The sequence below is a fragment of the Phyllobates terribilis genome, unplaced genomic scaffold (assembly GCF_046119375.1).
Source record: "Phyllobates terribilis strain yellow unplaced genomic scaffold, ASM4611937v1 Scaffold_8__6_contigs__length_399053987, whole genome shotgun sequence".
Taxonomy (NCBI): Eukaryota; Metazoa; Chordata; class Amphibia; order Anura; family Dendrobatidae; genus Phyllobates; species Phyllobates terribilis.
This window is the reverse complement of record NW_027362768.1, coordinates 7,319,174-7,339,997: the sequence shown is the minus strand read 5'-3', so window position 1 is coordinate 7,339,997 and position 20,824 is coordinate 7,319,174. Positions and strand designations below refer to the sequence as shown.

The 20,824-nt window shown below is 41.5% G+C and overlaps 1 protein-coding gene across 4 annotated transcripts in view; it reads right to left on the bottom strand.

The window, feature by feature from the left end:
• Nucleotides 1-20,824, bottom strand: part of VAV3 (vav guanine nucleotide exchange factor 3) — a 256,738-nt gene that overhangs the window by 158,468 nt on the left and 77,446 nt on the right. For all 4 annotated transcript variants that reach the window (XM_073642837.1, XM_073642839.1, XM_073642838.1 and 1 more), the window contains exon 2: nucleotides 18,536-18,652. In XM_073642837.1, the coding sequence (XP_073498938.1) occupies nucleotides 18,536-18,652 (117 nt within the window). The remainder of the gene's footprint in view (nucleotides 1-18,535; nucleotides 18,653-20,824) is intronic.

Sequence of the window (20,824 nt, the reverse complement as noted above, 5' to 3'; positions counted from 1 at the left end):
CAGCTTGGTCTGAAATGAAAAAATAGTTTTTCAGCCAAAGCCTGCCGAGCTCACAGACACTGGGCTAACTCGCCAGCATGTGCACCCGTACAATCTGCATCTCAGTCCCAGAGCCCTAGAGGTAGCACATTGTCACCGCGCTCAGATGGTGTGCATGTTTGTGGAAATAATTAGCAGCTTAAAGGGGTTTCTCCACTAACAAACTTAATTTTAAAGTTAATTTTAATCAATAGATCTTGGAATAATAATAACTTCCACAATTGGATGTATTTAAATAAAATGTTCCTGTGCTGAGATAATCTTATAAATGTGTCCCTGCTGTGTACTGTGTAATGGCTGTGTCTGACCATGCAGGAACATGGTCTGATCATACCACATCTCCTGTGCGGGGGAGGACGCAAAAGAGTATACAAATATTACAGCACAGGATCACAGCTGATTCTTTTTGTGAGATAAAGCATTTCTCTGCCTGTTTTTTTAACTGTTTTACCTCAAAAAACTATTTGTGATCCCCTGCTGTAATATTTGTATACTCTTTTGCTTCCTTCCCTGCCCAGGAGCTGTGGTATGATCAGACCATGTTTCTGTATGGTCAGACACAGCCATTGCACAGTACACAGCAGAGGCACATTTATAAGATTATCTCAGCACAGGAACATTTTTTTTAAACAAATTCAATTGTGGAACTTATTATTATTCAAAGATCTGTCGATTAAAATATACTTTTGTTCGTGGCACAACCCCTTTAAATAATTCCCATTGTAAATCTGCTTGAGTTTTTGCTTTCAGATATGGTGTCTAAGGGGTCCTAACAACGAGAAACGTGTCCCCTTATACCCCAGTCCAGAGCCTCTCATCTTGCCAACAAATCAAATCTCAAACTTTGCACTGATGAGGAGCAGCACTCTGAAACATGTGTCTGTAAACTGAGATTCTGGTTTGGTTTTTATCCTTTGTCATGTGGGAAGGCTCATTGAAAGGTCGATATTGACTTTTAGGATCGCTGCTTCCAATAGGTGTCACTAGAGTTCAAGTCTTCTTCTCTCAAAAGGAAATTTGATTTCAGATCTGAATTGTGTAATCTGCAAACTCTGTTACATGCAGTACATCCTCTAGACCAGAAATGCACTGTGAATTTTCACTATTTGTTGCTTTATATTCATAATGTGGAGCATTCTAATGTTTTTTTTAATTATTTAAAATAATTTTCAAGATCTCTGCTTGCAGTCATTGAAGGAAAACATCTGCATTAACATGCTGAAAACCTGTAAAAAACAAATGCGTCTGAACCAATTAAGCAATCCTTTGTGCGACAGGTAACGTGAACTCAAGGTTGATGCATTCTACCAACTTTAAAACATTGGGTAGATTTAATAAAACTGGTATTTTGTGCCCGCGCTGCGCCAGTATCACATTTCAATACAGCAATCAGAAAACAATTCTGGGTCAAAAATCCAATGTTTTCTGGCACTTATCAAAGCAGAAACTTGGCCACACGACACATTCAGGAGTCAAGAAGTTAAATTCAATGATTGACAGCCGTCCCTCTGTGAGAGTGCATACAAAGATAGCTGTCAATCACTGAACAGGACCGACCACTAAACTGCTAAGCAAAGTAAAAGCAGGGATTAAAAGAAATAAATTACACAATTTACTGATTCTTTACCCACAAAACTACATATTAATCTGCTCAGCTTTTCTTGCTCTATAACATGGTGCCCACAGCTAGGACGGCAGAAATGCTTACTCACTTTAGAACATTTCCTGCAGATTGCTCGATTTTGTCAACTCTCAGACAACCCCTTTTAATGGGGAGAAATTAAAAAATAACTAATTGTAGAATATGACATTATACAGCAATTAAAAGGAATCCGTCAGTAAGATCAACCCTCCTAAACCATCTATATGGGCACGTAGGTCATATAAAGGTGAATTAAATGATACCTTGAGATCTGCGATCCGATGTTTTATTCCAGAAAAATCCACATTTTTCTTATATGCAAATGAGCTGTTAAGATCTATGGGCCGGACATAGATCTCCATGAGAATCTGCCTCCACAGATTATAGTAAATGAAAGTGACGTTACCAGTGTGAGACATGTAATGACTGACAGTCCGCTCTCCTGATCTACATGTCTCACACTGGTATGCCCCAATCCATTTACAAGAAAACCCTGTGAGCAGATTCTTAGGAAGATCTATGTCCGCCACATAGATTTTACCAGCTCATGAGGATTTCTGTAGAATAAGACATGCATGCCCATACCCACGGCTTAGGAGGGTTGATCTACTGACAGATTCCCTTTAGTCTTATGTAATTTACATAAAACCTCCTGAAAGCAGAAGTTGTACAGATGACTGGAGGAAACTAATTTTCTCCCTAACATGTGTAGTAAGCTACAGTATATATTTAGCAATGACTTCTTCCCTCGATATATCATATCTTCACGCCCCATTGAAGAACTGTGCAGTAGATCCATTTCTCTCCACTCTGTTTCCCATAAAATAATTAGAAAGTACACCCTGGACTGATAGCAAAGCTCCTCCACCTCCCCCCATGCAATGGAAGCAAAAGACAATATTGGACACAATGGAGCAGGTTTATAATTGTATTAAAGCCGTAAAACCTGAGCGCAAGGTCAAATTCCCCAGTGGATTTTGCAACTGATTTTACCCATTTCATTGCGTGCAAAATTTGGTATGAAACCTGTCGTTTCACACCAAAAGACGTAGCTTAGCTGACCTAATCATATGTTCAGACTGAAACATTATCAGGACACTTGTGCATTGTGGATTTTCCCCTTTTGGGCTGAATATCATGTCGACTAACTCTATGCCACTGGGTATTGTCTGTCCTCCTTGCGAACAGCAGCATAAATCAGCATTTTTGGGTATATATGTAATACATTTTTGTGTCTGAAATATTTACAGTGGAGACGTTTAAAGGCTGGTAGTGATATATTAAACATTAGCCACTAGGGGGAGCAAACAGCCTGATCTTAGAATCCTCACAGTCTCTTATATATGTAATTATAGTATATTTCTTATTAATACACACATATTGGCTTTAAAGGGAATATGTCACCAGGATTTCACTCCCAAAACAATTTATATGCACATGTAGCTCTATCAAAGACAAGTCCAACAATACATTTACATGGCCAGTCCGTTCCTTTATCACTGAGAAATCAGCATTTGAATTGATATGAAAATGAGGCTGATGGGCTATGGTAGATCTGAAGCCTCTGCCACTCCAGCTCTATTTCCCACCCAGCGCTGCCTCCTCCGCTTGACTGACAGCCTGTATGCTGTGTGACTTCAGGCACAGGACAAGTTAGCAAAGCATAGCTCTTCAGCCTCATTTGCATATTAATTCAAAACCTGAATTCCCAGTAAAGGAGGAAGCGACCGGCCGAATAATGATATTGCTGGTCTTGTCTTTAAGAGCTACATGTGAACAGAAAAGGTTTGAAGGGTTAAATCCTGCTGACACATTCCCTTTAAGGTCTGATTCACACGTCAGTTTTTCACATATGAGTTTTATCCATCTTTTTCATGGGAGAGACCTTGTACCTACAATACTCTTTGGGGCGGTTCAAATGTCCATGTATTTTTGCGGCTCAAGTGATACACACCTAAACACAGAGACATGTCTGATTTTTCAAGGAATAAAAATCAGGGATCAAACTCACCAATGCAAGTCTAAGGGTCCGCAATAAAATTGGACAGCGTTCGGATCCCAACCGTGTGCTGTCTATTTGGCACTGACTGTTTGCTAGGAGGAGCTTTAGAAACTTCAATCAGTTTTGCTTTTTGTAAAAAAAAATATATATAATGAAAATTTGATGGCAAGAACTGACACATGAACGAAACCCTATGAAAATCAGCCGGCTCTTCTATGTGAGAAAAATCATTGACGTCTGAATGAGCCCTAAATGTTCTCTAATATATTACTAATCTATTCCCTAATCATGTCCGATTTCCCCAAATACTGAAAGTAACCAACTTCAGGGCCCACCAACAACCAACTCCAGGGCCCACCAGCAACCAACTCCAGGGCCCACAAGTAAACAACTCCAGGGCCCACCAGTAAACAACTCCAGGGCCCACCAGCAACCAACTCCAGGGCCCACAAGTAACCAACTCCAGGGCCCACAAGTAACCAACTCCAGGGCCCAAAAGTAACCAACTCCAGGGCTTACCAGTTACCAACTCCAGGGCCTACCAGTAACCAACTCCAGGGCTCACCAGTAACCAACTCCAGGGCCCACCAGTAACCAACTCCAGGACCCACCAGCAACCAACTCCAGGGCCTACCAGCAACCAATTCCAGGGCCCACCAGCAACCAACTCCAGGGCCAACCAGTAACCAACTCCAGGGCCAACCAGTAACCAACTCCAGGGTCCACCAGCAACCAACTCCAGGGTCCACCAGCTACCAACTCCAGGGCTCACCAGTAACTAATTCCAGGGCCCACCAGCAACCAACTCCAGGGCCCACCAGCAACCAACTCCAGGGCCCACCAGTAACCAACTCCAGGGCCCACCAGCAACCAACTCCAGGGCCCACCAGCAACCAACTCCAGGGCCCACCATTAACCAACTCCAAGGCCCACCAGTAACCAACTCCACGGCCCACCAGCAACCAACTCCAGGGCTCACAAGTAACCAACTCCAGGGCCCACCTGCAACCAACTCCAGGGTCCACCAGCAACCAACTCCAGGGCTCACCAGTAACCAACTCCAGGGCCACCAGTTACCAACTCCAGGGCCCACCAGCAACCAACTCCAGAGCTCACCAGCAACCAACTCCAGGGCCCACCAGTAACCAACTCCAGGGCCCCACTTTTCAGCTACACAAATGTGACATTATCCTCAATCACAAATTTATATAACAATAAACGGCGTAGAATGTTAAATGAATAAGATGCCGCCTTTGTCTGTACACAGTGATTCGAGTATATAGTGACAAGTACTGCTCATATAAAAGGGTGGTGGCCCACTCCTGCACAGGGGCCCACCGGAGGATTCCCAGTTCTCCTGTGAGTCAGTCCATGCCTGATTGGTATCCATGTAGATAAGACTCAGTCCTAAATCTAAACTGCGCTGTTGGCTTTCCCTAGAATATCAAAAATAGGTGATAACGGCCGTGTGATCAAAGTGCTGGAAATGTCCAGTGCCATTTATTTCAGACTTGGTGAAGAGATACAAAATCTGCTATACCGTTATCTGCTGATTTTATTAAAACAGTTCTCACACTAACACGTGACAATTACATAACATTAAAGGGGTTTCTACTAATGCAAAAAAAAAGTCCTCTAACTGTAAAATAAAAGGTTTTGTAGCTTTCTAATACAGTTTGTGTTTCACTTCCTTATCGATTTACAGATTTTTATTTCCTTTCTGCGAATGAAAGCATCAAGAGAGAGAGGGCATGAAGTTTAGGCAATGCTCTGTGAACTAACAGCCGGGCTCCTACTATATACAGTATATATATGTATATATATAGATATATATATATATATATATCTATATATATAGATATATATATATATATATATATATATATAGATATAGATATATATATAGATATATATATATATCTATATATATATATAAAGCTGGTGAAATAATTTTTGAAAACATCACCAGTTTTCTAAGTACCGTATTTTTCAGGTAATAAAACACACTTTTTTTCCCCAAAGTTTGGGGTGGAAATGGGGGTGCGTCTTATAATACTGTACAAATGCAGCTTACCAGGGGAGGGCAGCTGCGGTGGAACGGGGTCCCAGGAGGCAGGGTGGCTGCTGCAGATCTCGTCAGATCTGCAGGCACCTGAGATCTCGCCTCCCGAGATCTCGGCTCCTAAGATCTCAATCTGCGCATGCGGTGCCTCCGGCAGCCATTTTCCCAAAGTCCACTGCAGTGAAAACAAAGAGAAGTGTGGGGACTCTGCTGACATTTTCTGAAAGCCTGGGGCCCGCCACAGCCTTGCACCGCTGAATACCCCCTTATCCCAGCCCGAGGCCCACAGCATCGCGCCCCTCCTGCCGCTGTCAGCTTCTTGCAGCAGCGATTGTGCCTCCTGGGACCCTGCTGCACCGCAGCCGCCCCACCCAGTAAGCTACCGTAAAATCTGACTATAAGATGCACCACCATTTTATAGAAAAAAAATGTCCTATTTTTCTCCCCAAAATTTGGTTGTGCGTCTTATGGTCCGATGCGTCTTATAGTCCGCAAAATACGGTAAATATATTTCTAAAGGGGCTATTATCATGAAATTCTCACCAGATGTCGGTAACAACCCATCCAATCCACACAGGCAAAAAAATCTAACTATAGATGTCAATAAATTAAGTTATGTGTAATAATTAGAAATGACACAGGAAAAAAGTATTGAACATGATTATTGAAATTTATTTAATACTTTGTACAAAAGCCTTAGTTGGTGATGACAAATTTAAGACAACTCCTGTATGGAGAAACTAGTCGCATGCATTGCTTAGGTGTGGTTTTGGCCCATTCTTCCACACAAATACTCTTCAAATCCTGAAGGTCCTGTGGGCTCCTTCTATGAACTTTGAGTTTTAGTTCCTTCTATAAATTTTCAATTGGATTCAGGTCAGGTGATTGACTGGGCCATTCTAGCAGCTTTATTTTCTTTCTCTGAAACCAATTGAGTTTTCTTGGCTGCGTGTTTAGCATAATTTTCTTGAAATGTCCACCTTTGTTTCACCTTCTTCATCCTGGTAGATGTCAGCAGATGTTTATCATGAATGTCTCAGTACATTTGTACATTAATTCTTTCTTCAATTACATGAAGTTTGCAAGAGCTGTATTCTGAAAAACAGCCTCACACCATGATGTTCCCACCTCCAAACTTCACTGTTGGTATGGTGTTTTGGGGTTGATTTTGGTCTCCAAACATTGTGTGTATTATGGCATCCAAGGAGTTTAATTTTGGTCTCATTTGACCAGACTATATTCTCCCAGTATTTCACAGGCGTGTCTAAATGTTGCTCAGCAAACTGTAAACGTACTTGAACACGCTTTTTGCTCAGATATGGAGTCTTGTGTGGTGAGTGTGCATACAGGCCATGGAGGTTGAGTGCATTACTTACTGTTTTCTTTGAAACAATTGTACCTGTTGATTCCAGGTCTTTCCGGATTATGATTCTAACAGTGCTCACTGGAACCTTCAGTAGTTTAGAAATTCTTCTGTAACCAATGCCATCAGTATGTTTTGCAACAATAAGGTTGCGAAGATCTTGAGACTGCTCACAGGCTTTCCCATCATGACATGTTTCTTGTGTGGCACTTTCGTAATGAGACACCTTTTTATAGGCCATCAGTTGAACAAGTTGATATTTTTTTTCACTAAGTGGCAGGATTGCTTTCTAATTACTGATAGATTTCAGCTGGTGTCGTGACCACTCACCAGCCAGGGGTGGAGGGTGAGAGAGAACATTGTTACAACACCCACTCACCAGTGTAATGGAGAGAGGCTCCTGCTACACTTACAGTTAGCGCCTACATCAAAGCCAGGGCAGGAATGTATGGCACAATGTGAGTGGTACCTAGTGGGAGAGGGAAGAGGGAGAAAGAAGTCATCTCACCCAAACTCACTCCACTCTGCCCTGTGCCCTGCACTCAGCAATGTGTCAGTGAGCGGCTCCTTCTTCACCAAGCTGTGGCCAGCCAATACTGCTCCAACAATGCCCACATCGAAGGGTTGTACAGGGATGTACAGCATTATGTGGGCGATACTAAGCTGGAGGGGAGGTGCTCACCAGCTTTTGAGCACACCGGTTCCAGGTGCATTCAGCACCCATATGGAAGTGCTGACCAGGAATGCACAGCGTTATGTGGGGGTCCATGCTTAGCATCTACTGTGTCAAGCTGTTCCTGCCCAAGCACAGATGGGTGGGGATGGAGAAAGCTAGCCTCTAAGATCAGTGGATTCTGTGCCCAGCGAATCCTGCTGCATTCAGTTCATACATTGAAGCAGAGTGGGAAAGTTGGAAAAGAAGGCTGCATCGTCTATTTACTCTGCACGGCGCCCTGTATTCAGCCATATAGCAGAGAGCAGCTGTGCACTGCACTCTGACTGAGTCAGCCAGTGGGGCAACATACAAAGGGGTCTCCATGTTGGTTTGTCCTGGATAGCTTGTGCATTCAAGACAGCTGATGCCTTTGCATTATAACTACTATTCCTAATTCCACTAAGTCCTTTTCGTGAACATAGATATTATATATAAAGACTGCAGTGATTGTCCTGAGACAAGAACTCTGCCCTTAAAAGGAATCCGTCAACAGGATTTTAACCCTCAAACTATTTATATGCACATCTAGATTTTTCAAAGACAAGTCCAGCAATACGTTTATGCCTGACATGACACAAAAAACATCAATTCTCGAGTTTAATTTTTTTTTTTTACAATATTTACCATATGGATTAAACAATTTTATATCTTGATAGATCAGACTTTTATGGACCAAACACCAAATGTGCTTTTTTTAATTTCTTTATTTTTCAATGGGGAAAAGGAGGGTGCTCAAGTTTTTATGTTTATGTTTTTAACATCTATGAAGGTTACCTTCCCACGATGAGTATTAGGTGAGTTTTAGATGGTGCAGATTTTCAGCAGCATTTCTGCACCAATTAGATAAATTAAGTTACTTGTGTTTTTGGTAGTATTTTTTTTATATGCATTTTTTTTGCTCTTTTTCTGCTGCAGTTTTTGTTTCCTTTTGGTATGTCACGCCATAAAAAACGGCTTTGTTTTGGAAACTTCATGATGTTTGGCTTTGATAAAACCTTATAGATACAGTCATGTGCAGATCACATGTGTTTTTAGTGCATTTCCACTGTAGAAACGCACTAAAAATACATATGAGTGTATTTTAGGGATCTTTCACAGGTCCGTGTTTCCAGTACGTGTTTCCAGGCACTTACACACGTAGACCCATTCAAATGAATGTCAGTGTGCTTCCACAGACCGTGTGTCTGTGGGCAAAACACACTGACATGTCCGTTTTTTACACGCTGCACGGGCCGCAAAACGTCCCACTCTGATGACAGACGGATGACATCCATGTGTCATCAGTGTGACACGTACTGGCACCTGGGAATTAGAGGCACGGTTAGCGCTGTTCCCAAGCGCCGGGTGCTGGAGGCATCTCTCATCATTGTCCTCTGCATGCGCTGCGATCAGCGCCAGCAGGAAACAATGCTGACAATTGTATTCTGCTCCCGCTGTGTCCAGAAAGTGTAAGAATAAAATAAACAAACACTTATACTTACCTGTCCAATATACTGTCCCTTGCTGTAATCCATCTAATCGACAATTCTGCATCATTGTGAGTGGTGGCTTGAAGCGACCGCACACGCTGAAGAGCAGAGGAGAATTACTCTCTCCAACGAGCGGGCCCCTGACCTGCGCTGAGCTCTGTGACCGGTGTCCTGTCACTCAGTGAGCTCAGCGCAGTTCAGGGACCCGCTCGCTGCAGCGACTCATTCTCCCCTGCTCCTCAGCGTGTGATGTCGCTTCAGGCCACCACTCACAATGATGCAAAATTGTCGATTAGATGGATTACAGCATGGGACAGTATATCAGACAGGTGAATATAAGTGTTTGTTTATTTTATTCTTATTTTTACACTTTCTGAACACAGCGGGAGCAGAATACAATTGTCAGCACTGTCGGTTGCCACACGTATGCCACACAGGTAGACACGGACCTGGATATCTCCGGTACTGTTTTTTCCAGTACAGGAAATATCAGGACGTGTGAAATAGCCCTTACCTGCAGATTTCCCACATTTCATTCAAGACTATGGTGACAAACATAAAATAAATTGCATACTTACCGCAAGAGAAATTTACATGTTGCAGATTGCAAAGATGCACTGCAGGTCGATTTACGCATCGTAAAAAAAAACTAATTGAGTGTGAGATTTCTAAAAATTCGATCCAGTTTGCTGGAATTGTAAGACGCTGTGTTTTTTTTTTTTTTGGAGTGAAAATACACAGGGTCAAAAACACACAAAATACTCAATTGTGGGAGCTTAGTCTAAAACTTTTTTCTACTTTTCACTTTTTTTTTGTCCAGCAATCATTTCAATGCTTGATTGACGGTATATATACAATAATACAGTACAATACAATACTATTATTGCAATAATACGTATTATTGCAGTATTAAGCACAATATATCAGTATTGCAGTATATGGATAAACTAATGTTCCCCTATGAAGCCCATAGGCTGGCCTTGATAGGAGGACAGAGCTGGCAGCAAGGGCCCTCGTTTGCAATTGCAGCCTGCGGCATCTCGTGATCATGTCACAGGTGACTGATGGGAGCTGATGCATGTGAGCACCAGCAACCAAACCTTTAAAAATGCTGCTATCAGTGACTGACAGTAGCACATACTGTATGTTGTAAAACAGCAGCGATTGGAGCTAGCTCTGGTTGCTGCTGTTACAAGCAGGTGCCAGCTGGATAACACAGCCAGCATTGTCAGCAGGTTTTCGCTATGTAATCTGAAGACAGCATGCTGGAGGGGTTAAAACACAGATTTCAGTGATGCCTCTCTTATTAAGCTCCTCGGTTTTGTTTTCTTGCAATGATTGTTTTAACACCAGTAGCTTATCATTGCTAGGTCACAGCAGTGCATGCTTGCTAGTCTGCCACGCCCCATGCTGTCATAGGCAGCTCCCTGTCTATGGACATTGTATATACAGAGCCTGGTGTGGGCGGGGTTAGCTTCCTCAGCTCTGCTGTATTGCTAAATCTAAAATCTCTGATTGTGTGAGAACGGCTGCACCCAGTAATCTAAGTGATACATTGTTAGATTCAGCTTCTGTTTGCCTACTGCATCTCAGGCTGCTCTGAGATGAGGTTGCAAAACCCTACTAACAGATTCCCTTTAAGAATCAGTAAAAAAAAAAACATATCCGTTTTGCTATTTAGCTATGATCACATTAATTCTACTTAATGTAGTGAACCAGGTCAGATGTCTGAAAGGGCTGTCACATATCCAGAACCCGGTAACCAGCTCACCTTAATTTAATACAGATCAATTAACCTCTCCTGCCTTTGGCGATTGTCGTTCATCGTCCCATGCCCCTGGCAATAGGCTGGCGTGCATTGTGCGTAGCTCGCTTCTACTTCCTCTATATCTTCGTAAAAAGCAATATTGGCACATCTAGTCCTACATTTTATCTCTCTTAGGAATCCTGGACTCACATGACTTGCAATATTAGAAAAAAACATCTCATGAACTTAAAATATTAATTCATTTTAATTAAAAAATATCGCCTCCAGAATGTAAAAATGCTGCCAATAAAGTTTTATTCTTAAGCTAAGAAGTACTGCAGCCAGATGTTAGTTGGCAATCAATAGGAAATTATGTAATACAATATTTGCTTTTTTGTTTAATGCTTTTGTGTGTTTTTAGCATTTTAGGTGTTTTTCTCAAAGTCCATTATGCTCCAGGTATGGCAGTTTCTTAGACAATTCTTCGTATTTGTCTGTATATAAAAATTAAAAAAAAAAGCACTTGAAGAAAATGCATGACCGTAAGAATATTAGATCCACTTTACTAAAAAGGTTTTTTTACAAATTCAACTCTATGCTATTATTAAAGACCGGTTGTCTGTAATGCAGGAACGAAAATCATCTATTCTTATCTGAAGATCATATTATAGTCCGAAATAAACAGGATGTCAGAAATTCAAGAAAAACACAGCCAGGCAGTAGAGACGGTCAGCACGACTATTATAAGAAAAGAGACCAAAGAAGTAAGTCAGTTAGGAAGCTCTGAATAAACTACTAAATATATACAGTTATATGAAAAAGTTTGGGCACCCCTATTAATCTTAAGCTTAATGTTTTTTAAAAATTGGTGTTTTTGCAACAGCTATTTCAGTTTGATATATGTAATAACTGTTGGACACAGTAATGTTTCTGCCTTGAAATGAGGTTTATTGTACTAACAGAAAATGTGCAATCTGCATTCAAACAAAATCTGACAGGTGCATAAGTATGGGCACCTCACCAGAAAAGTGACATTAATATTTAGTAGCTCCTCCTTTTGCAAAAATAACAGCCTCTAGTCGCTTCCTGTAGCTTTTAATGATTTCCTGGATCTTGGATGAAGGTATTTTTGACCATTCATCTTTACAAAACAATTCCAGTTCAGTTAAGTTTGATGGTCGCCGAGCATGGACAGCCCTCTTCAAATGATCCCACAGATGTTCAATGATATTCAGGTCTGGGGACTGGGATGGCCATTCCAGAACATTGTAATTGTTCCTCTGCATGAATGCCTGAGTAGATTTGGAGCGGTGTTTTGGATCATTGTCTTGCTGAAAGATCCATCCCCTGCGTAACTTCAACTTTATCACTGATTCTTGAACATTATTGTCAAGAATCTGCTGATACTGAGTGGAATCCATGCGTCCCTCAACTTTAACAAGATTCCCGGGGCCGGCATTGGCCACACAGCCCCAAAGCATGATGGAACCTCCACCAAATTTTACTGTGGGTAGCAAGTGTTTTTCTTGGAATGCCGTGTTTTTTTGCCGCCATGCATAACGCCTTTTTGTATGACCAAACAACTCAATCTTGGTTTCATCAGTCCACAGGACCTTCTTCCAAAAAGAAATTGGCTTCTCCAAATGTGCTTTTGCATACCTCTGCTGACTCTGTTTGTGGCGTGCTTGCAGAAACGGCTTCTTTCGCATCACTCTCCCATACAGCTTCTCCTTGTGCAAAGTGCGTTGTATAGTTGACCAATGCACAGTGACACCATCTGCAGCAAGTTGATGCTGCAGCTCTCTGGAGGTGGTCTGAGGATTGTCCTTGACTGATCTCACCATTCTTCTTCTCTGCCTTTCTGATGTTTTTCTTGGCCTGCCACTTCTGGCCTTAACAAGAACTGTTCCTGTGTTCTTCCATTTCCTTACTATGTTCCTCACAGTGGAAACTGACAGGTTAAATCTCTGAGACAGCTTTTTGTATCCTTCCCCTGAACAACTATGTTGAATAATCTTAGTTTTCAGATCATTTGACAGTTGTTTTGAGGAGCCCATGATGCCACTCTTCAGAGGAGATTCAAACAGGAGAACAACTTGCAAGTGGCCACTTTAAGTAGCTTTTCTCATGATTGCATACAGCTGGCTATGAAGTTCAAAGCTCAATGAGGTTACAAAACCAAAAAAAGTGCTTTAGTAAGTCAGTAAAAAGTAGGTAGGAGTATTTAAAACAAGAAAATGATAAGGGTGCCCATACTTATGCACCTGTCAAATTTTGTTTGAATGCAGAGTGCACATTTTCTATTAGTACAATAAACCTCATTTCAAGGCAGAAACAGTACTGTGTCCAACAGTTATTACATATATCAAACTGAAATAGCTGTTGCAAAAACACCAATTTTTTAAAAACATTAAGCTTAAGATTAATAGGGGTGCCCAAACTTTTTCATATAACTGTATTAAAATATATAAAAGTATCTGGCTATTTTCATGGGTTTATGTCTATTAAAGGGCTATTTCCATCTGCAAGATCCTATCCCAATATGTAGTAGGTGTAATAATAATAATATTAACAAATACCTCCAATTAGAAATGTAGTATAGTTTTTCTGAATCGCAATGTCTCTTTCCTCATGTGCAGGCATTGCAAGACCTTAGATATCCATGGTTACGACCACTAGCAACTAGCCAACTAACTGTCACTATATCAGTGGTTGTAACCATGGATACCTAAGGTCCTGCATTGCCCTGGACATGAAGAAAGAGACATAGTGAATCAGAAAAACTATACTACATTTCTAATTGGAGGTATTTGCTAAGGTTATTATTACACCTATTACATATTGGGATAGGACCTTGGAGATGGGAATACCCCTTTAAGTTCTCACAATGAGTTTTTGATGAGATGAGCAAGCCCGCCGTCAGCACCCGGAACACCCGAGTCAAGTGCCGGGGCCCTGAACAAGCAGGGGGGCCCACTCACCATTGGGGACACCAGCGTGCTATGGTGCCCGTGAGTCAGGAGGGCCCGGCTTTAAACTGTTCACAATACTTACCTCTCCCTGTTCCTCTGCAGCTCCGGTGTCTTCCTTGTCTTCTGACTCTCTGACATCTCAGGGCAGAGGGCGCGATGACGTTACTACAGTGCACCCTCTGCTCTGAGCAGTCACAGTGCAGAGAGCCGGAAGATGCTGAAGAGACAGGACCTGAGGCCAGAGAGGAGAGGTATTTGATTTTTTTTTTATGTATGGAGTATTATATGGGGCCCATTATGTATGGAGTATTATATGGGCCCATTATGTATGGAGCATTATATGGGGCCCATTCTGTATGTAGCTTTATATGGGGCCCATTCTGTATGGAGTACTACATGGGGCACATTATTCTGTGTGGAGCATTATACAGGGTCCATTATTCTGTATGGAGCATTATATGAGGTCCATTATTCTGTATTGAGCATTATATGGCACCCATTCTGTATGGAGCATTATATTGGGCCCATTATTCTGTATGGAGCAATATATGGGATCCATTATTCTGTATGGAGCATTATATGGGGTCCATTATTCTGTATGGAGCATTATATGGGGCCCATTATGTATGGAGCATTATATGTGCGTATTATTATGTATGGAGCAATATATGGGGTCCACTATTCTGTATGGAGCATTATATGGGGTCCATTATTCTGTATGGAGCATTATATGGGGCCCATTCCCCATGGAGCATTATATGGGGCCCATTCTGTATGGAGCACTATATGGGGCCCATTATTCTGTATGGAGCAATATATCGGGCCCATTGTTCTGTATGGAGCATTATATGGTGCCCAATCTGTATGGAGCATTATATGGGGCCCATTATTCTGTATGGCGATATATATAGGGTCCATTATTCTGTATGAAGCATTATATGGGGTCCATTATTCTGTATGGAGCACTATATGGGGTCCATTATTCTGTATGGAGTATTATAGGGGGGGCATTCTGTAAGGAGCATTATATGGGGTCCATTATTCTGAATGGAGCATTATATGGGGCCCATTATGTATGGAGCATTATATGTGCATATTATTATGTATGGAGCAATATATGGGGTCCACTATTCTGTATGGAGCATTATATGGGGTCCATTATTCTGTATGGAGCATTATATGGGGCCCATTCTCCATGGAGCATTATATGGGGCCCATTCTCCATGGAGCACTATATGGGGCCCATTATTCTGTATGGAGCAATATATCAGGTCCATTGTTCTGTATGGATCATTACATGGGGCCCAATCTGTATGGAGCATTATATGGGGCCCATTATTCTGTATGGCGATATATATGGAGTCCATTATTCTGTATGAAGCATTATATGGGGTCCATTATTCTGTATGGAGCACTATATGGGACTCATTATTCTGTATGGAGCATTATATGGGGTTCATTATTCTGTATGGAGCAATATATGGGGGAATCGGTGGGGATAGCAGTCAGCCGAATGACCGACCAACAGTTATCCCATGGAAATGTCCAGCTTAAACCTTCAATGGACAGCCACGCTCCCGCTCTAGAGGAGCACGGGAGTTTAGCACAGGCCCTGTTCTACAGTGCTGTGTTCTTGTGGCACTATAGAATAAAATCGATTAATGACTAAATGTGAATTGGTACGTAAGTAGTTAAACAGCTATTTCACACTAAGGACCTAACTAGATCATGCTTCAACTGGATTACTGACAGGAAACACATTGCCCTAATGATTACTACATTATCTCACGTATCTAAGGTGCTGAGAAACACCGGAAATACACAAGTGTAGAAGATATTAATATCTCCTACCATAAGTGTATGCTGCAAAACCCCATTCACATACATTAAATGTCCTCAGATTTGTCAAATCCTCAACTTGTAATTGGACCCTAAGGTTAAAGGGGTATTCCCATCTCTAAGATCCTATCCCAATATGTAGTAAATATAATAATAATAATAATATTAGTTTTTCTGATTCGCTATGTCTCTTTCCTCATGTGCAGGCATTGCAGGACCTTAGGTATCCATGGTTATGACCACAAGCAACTAGCTAACTAACTGTCACTATATCAGTGGTCCTAACCATGGATACCTTAGGTCCTGCAATGCCTGCACATGAGGAAAGAGACATAGCGAATCAGAAAAACTATACTACATTTCTAAGGAGGTATTTGCTAATATTATTATTATTACACCTACTACATATTGGGATAGGATCCTGGAAATGGGAATACCCCAAAATAAATACAGCGTCATATAGTTCCAGCAAAGAGGATGGGCTTTATAGAAACCTCCTGCCCATTGTGCTTGTCTTTTTACTTGGCGTAAACTGACCTGCGGAGCGTTTTCGAAATCCGCAACATGTGAACTTCTCTTGCAGGTATGCTGAGTCTTCTGGGCAGATTTTCCCCTTGGACTTGCATTGGATGCAGAAAATCTGCAGGTAAAATGCCTAAGCCAGCCTTCCCACAATGAGCTTTTGGTAAGTTTTTAATTCTGTGTATTTTGGAAAAAATGCAAGTAACGTATTTTACTTAGTGGGTGCAGAAACTCTGCAACATCAAAAACTCCTCAAAAGCTGATCGCTTAAGGACACGTTCCAACGATAAGTATCTGGTGAGATTTTGATGTTGCAGATTTTCGTTTTTATCGCATTTTTGATCCTGCATTTTTTGTCTCTTGTTGGGTGTGTCATGATTTAAATAAAGCTGTTTTGTTTTTGATGCTTCCTGGTATTTGGCTTTGACAAAACTTTATTGATACAGTCATGTGTGGATTGCATGCGTTTTTAACCTGCAGATTTTCCTCATTTAATGTAAGTCTAACAGGAAATTTCGCACATAAACTCAGCGCACGCGCAAGAGAAACTGACATGTTGCAGATCTCAATCAGGCTCCGCAGGTCAGTTTACACAGCGTAAAAAAACAATGTGCGCATGAGAGTTAGGACTCATTCACACCGGGCAGTCTGCAGAAAATCGCAGAGACACATTGATCTGAGGATTGGATCCACATTGGCAATGCAAGTCTATGGGTCCGTGAAAAAAAATCAAGCGCACCTGGATGACATCCGAGAGTGGTCCATTTTTCACGGACTTTCAGAAAGGAGAAAGTGGAGAAACTTTTTTTTTCTCCACGTATGAGAAAGACTGATGACACTCAGACCACACTCTGATCAAACTCAGATCAAAAGAATCAGTCCATTTTTCTCGTATGTGAGTAAAATGGACGTCTAAATGAGGCCTTATATAAATCCCATCCATGTTGCTGGAATTAGAAGACGATGCATTCTTTTACACAGAGAAAATATATTGCATCAAAAACTCATTGTGGGAACTTAAAGGAGTTGTCTAAAAAACTACCGTAATTAATTTTAATACTAAAAGCCTATCTATTTAAAGGGGTTGTCCGGTCTAAAAAGTCTGCAGTTTCTCTGTGTGATTGCAGACTTGTGAATCCTCTCAGCGTACGCACTGTGCACTGCGAGGGTGCACTGTTTTCTGCCCCGGGAATGGAGGTCAGGTATGCAATATGCATACTCCCGGGCAGAATCGGTCAAGTGTATTGATCAAGGCTGCGCCCTAGATGGGTTCTGCCCAGGAGGATGCATATCACATACTTGACCTGGGGCAGAGAACGGTGAACCCTAGCAGCAAACGCTGGGAGGATTTACAAGTCTGCAGTCATACAGTTTGACTGCAGACTTTTCATTTTAGACTGGACAACCCCTTTAATGTCATAATCTAATCTTTTTTTCTAAAACACTTTCATTAAAAATTCCATATCCTTCCCTCACTACACTATCTAACTGCTTTATTTGTTTTACTATTTCCTCTTTGATCACTCTTCGTTTGAATATCCCAGTGCATGCTGGGATGCTCAAACGTGTCATCATCAGAGGGCACAAGCTGCGGTCACTGCCACAGCTTCTGCACAGTGACAGTGCGCTCTGTCGCTGGCTCAGATCTGAAGCAACAAACTGACAAGCGAGTGTACCATCAGTGCGCGTTATAAGAAGTATGCAGAGACTAGTGCCACCCCAGCATAGTGTACTGAGGAAAGGGTAGGGAATTTTGAATTAAAGCATATTAGAAAAGAGATTATGACATTAAATAGATAGGCATTTAGAATTAAAATAAATTTGTGTTTTGGACCACCCCTTTAACCTAAGTGGCACTTTCATACGTTTTTTGGGCTAGAGGAACAACCTATTAAACCACCTGACTGGACAGTCATCTAGTGACCATTGCTGCAGTTGTCAGACGCTGATGGGTGATGTTACCATAGGAAAAGACTGGGAAGTCGGCATAATCAAGGAACGAGTCTAACACTACAGCTTCCCTGATATTGGGCTAGATATCAGGGAATGTATCAGGGTGGGGCATGTAAGCGGGATCTGTGCAAGGTGAAAATATCAGAAAGTGGTAGAGGATTTCTGGTATCTATTAGACAAATTATAAGAAATTTATTAGATCATTATTACCTTTGCAAAATCTCGTACGTCAAATAAGTCAAATGCTTCAAACAGGTCACTTTTCTTCATGTTGAAGGCTTCACAACACACAGTCAGGAATGTCCGGATATTCTTTAGACACAGAAACTAAAAAGGAAAGTAACGGACAATTTCAGTAAATCAACTGCAGAAAGACCTGTAAATTGTATATATAGCAATTAACCGCATACACGTCACATAAGTCAGGAACAGAACGGTGTATGATGCACAAAAAGATGGAGGGAGGCTCATAATAGTGCTGTGGGGTAACCAAGACTCGACTCATGGCCAATGGTGCCAGGGTTCCTCCGGTGGAGTGCCATTGTCCCACCTCAGGTAGGAAGGGGCATAACATAGAAAAACCAAGGGTGATACCATTTGCATCAAAACTTGGTTGTCAACTGTCCAGAAATTCCAGGACAGTCCGTAAAAAGAGGACACTTTTTTGCCCTGTCCGTAAAAAAAATGGAAGGCTTCCGTGATTTTTTTTGAAGTTGTAGAAACTTATACAGAATATTTTAACTGTAATTATAATTTTATAGTGAATATAACTAATATCTTCATATTTATGGGCCATAGACATGTATCACTTATAATCATAATGATTTCTAATGGTTTCCCAATGTGTTTGTAAAAAATATTGTCCGTCCGTGATTTTTTGATAAGCTGTCCAGAAAAAGTAAAAAATCAGGTTGGCAACCCTGTCTGGCCCTCGACAAATGACTGCACCTGTCAACTGAGGCGCAGGACAGGTGGGATCACTCCCATTGCAATCAATGAGATCAGATCCTCCATCAGTTTTCATCTGCCATCTTGGTTAAATAATGGATAAAAATGACAATGAATGGCCAGGAGCTTAAAAGGGCAAGAAGGACCAGAAGTTTTTATAGGTGTTCTACATCGGAGGGAGATCGGAACGCAGTGCTTGGACTGGCCGATGGCTCTGCCCACCTGAGCGTGACAACTTCATGTATCTATGCAGCTGACACGCTCGGTTCAGGAGAGCCACCGGTCAGTCCGAGCACTGCGTTCCGATCTCGCTCCGATTTATATGGTCGTCTGACTCTGCCATAAAGTTGACTCCCACTGCCTTGCAGGATTTAGTCCTAATTGAATTAAGGGTATGTTCACATGTCTTAGTCAGACATTTTATAACAGAACCTGTATTAAAAATTAAAAAGTGATCGGTTACAAATAGAGCAGATGCCAAATGAAAACTAAAATTTTTGCTTGTGAACGGATCTGTTCTTTTAAAAAAAAATATGGTAATCTGTTTAAAATCGGACACTTTCGATTTTATTTTCCATCTGTTTGTACCAGATCCATTTTCACTAGAGATGTCTCACCTTTAGCATTCTGGGCAAAGGAATCTGTTACCAATGACATAACAGATGAACACCCATAATTATCCATTTCCTGGAGACTTTAATGTGAAACATTTGCATTCCTTCTTTTGGACCAGACAAAAAAAAAGTTGTGCAGCCTAAATTTTTTGATCCAGTTTAAAAATGTATAGCAGCTGGAAAAGAGAAAAAGAGGACATTTTCTGACCCTTCCATTCCCTTTCAAATGAAAATGTTCTGCAAAGGAACATTTTATTTCTGGGTTTTTTTTAATGCCAAAACAGATCCAAAAAATGGAAATATCTACTGGACACGTGAACAGAACCTTAACCCCCCACTGTACTGAAAATCCCAGAAAGAGCAGAGGATTAAATGATAGAAACACAGGTTCTCTTGAATCTTTTCTCACAAATCTAGATATCTACTCAGCTCTTCCTGCCCTATAACATGATGCCTGCAGAGTGGACTGCACTGTCATGGTGACAGGTTCACTTTAGGGAAAAATCAGACAGCCGTATAACTCAGACGGGAATCACAACACAATGCTTGGACTGGCCGGCGGGTCTCCCGACCCGACCCTGACAGCACCTATTTCTATGCAGCTGTCAAGCTCGGTTCGGGAGAGCCAACGGCCAGTCCAAGCATTGTGTTGTGATCCCCGTCTGAATTATACTGTCGTCTGACTCCATTAAAGATTCACATCATGTGCTTCAGACACGGCTTTTCTCTTGCTTCCGGTTGTACCATTTCCAGTAACACTTATACCATCCCATCATGAGCTACTCTCTCCTTCCTATCATCTGCATTGAGCCTCATGACGCTGAGCAGACGTTACAGAATCGTAATGAAAACACAGAAAATGACGCAAAGTAGACGGTGCTACGATACGGAGCAGGTTACCATGACACAAAACAGACAGTATTACTATCCAGACCTT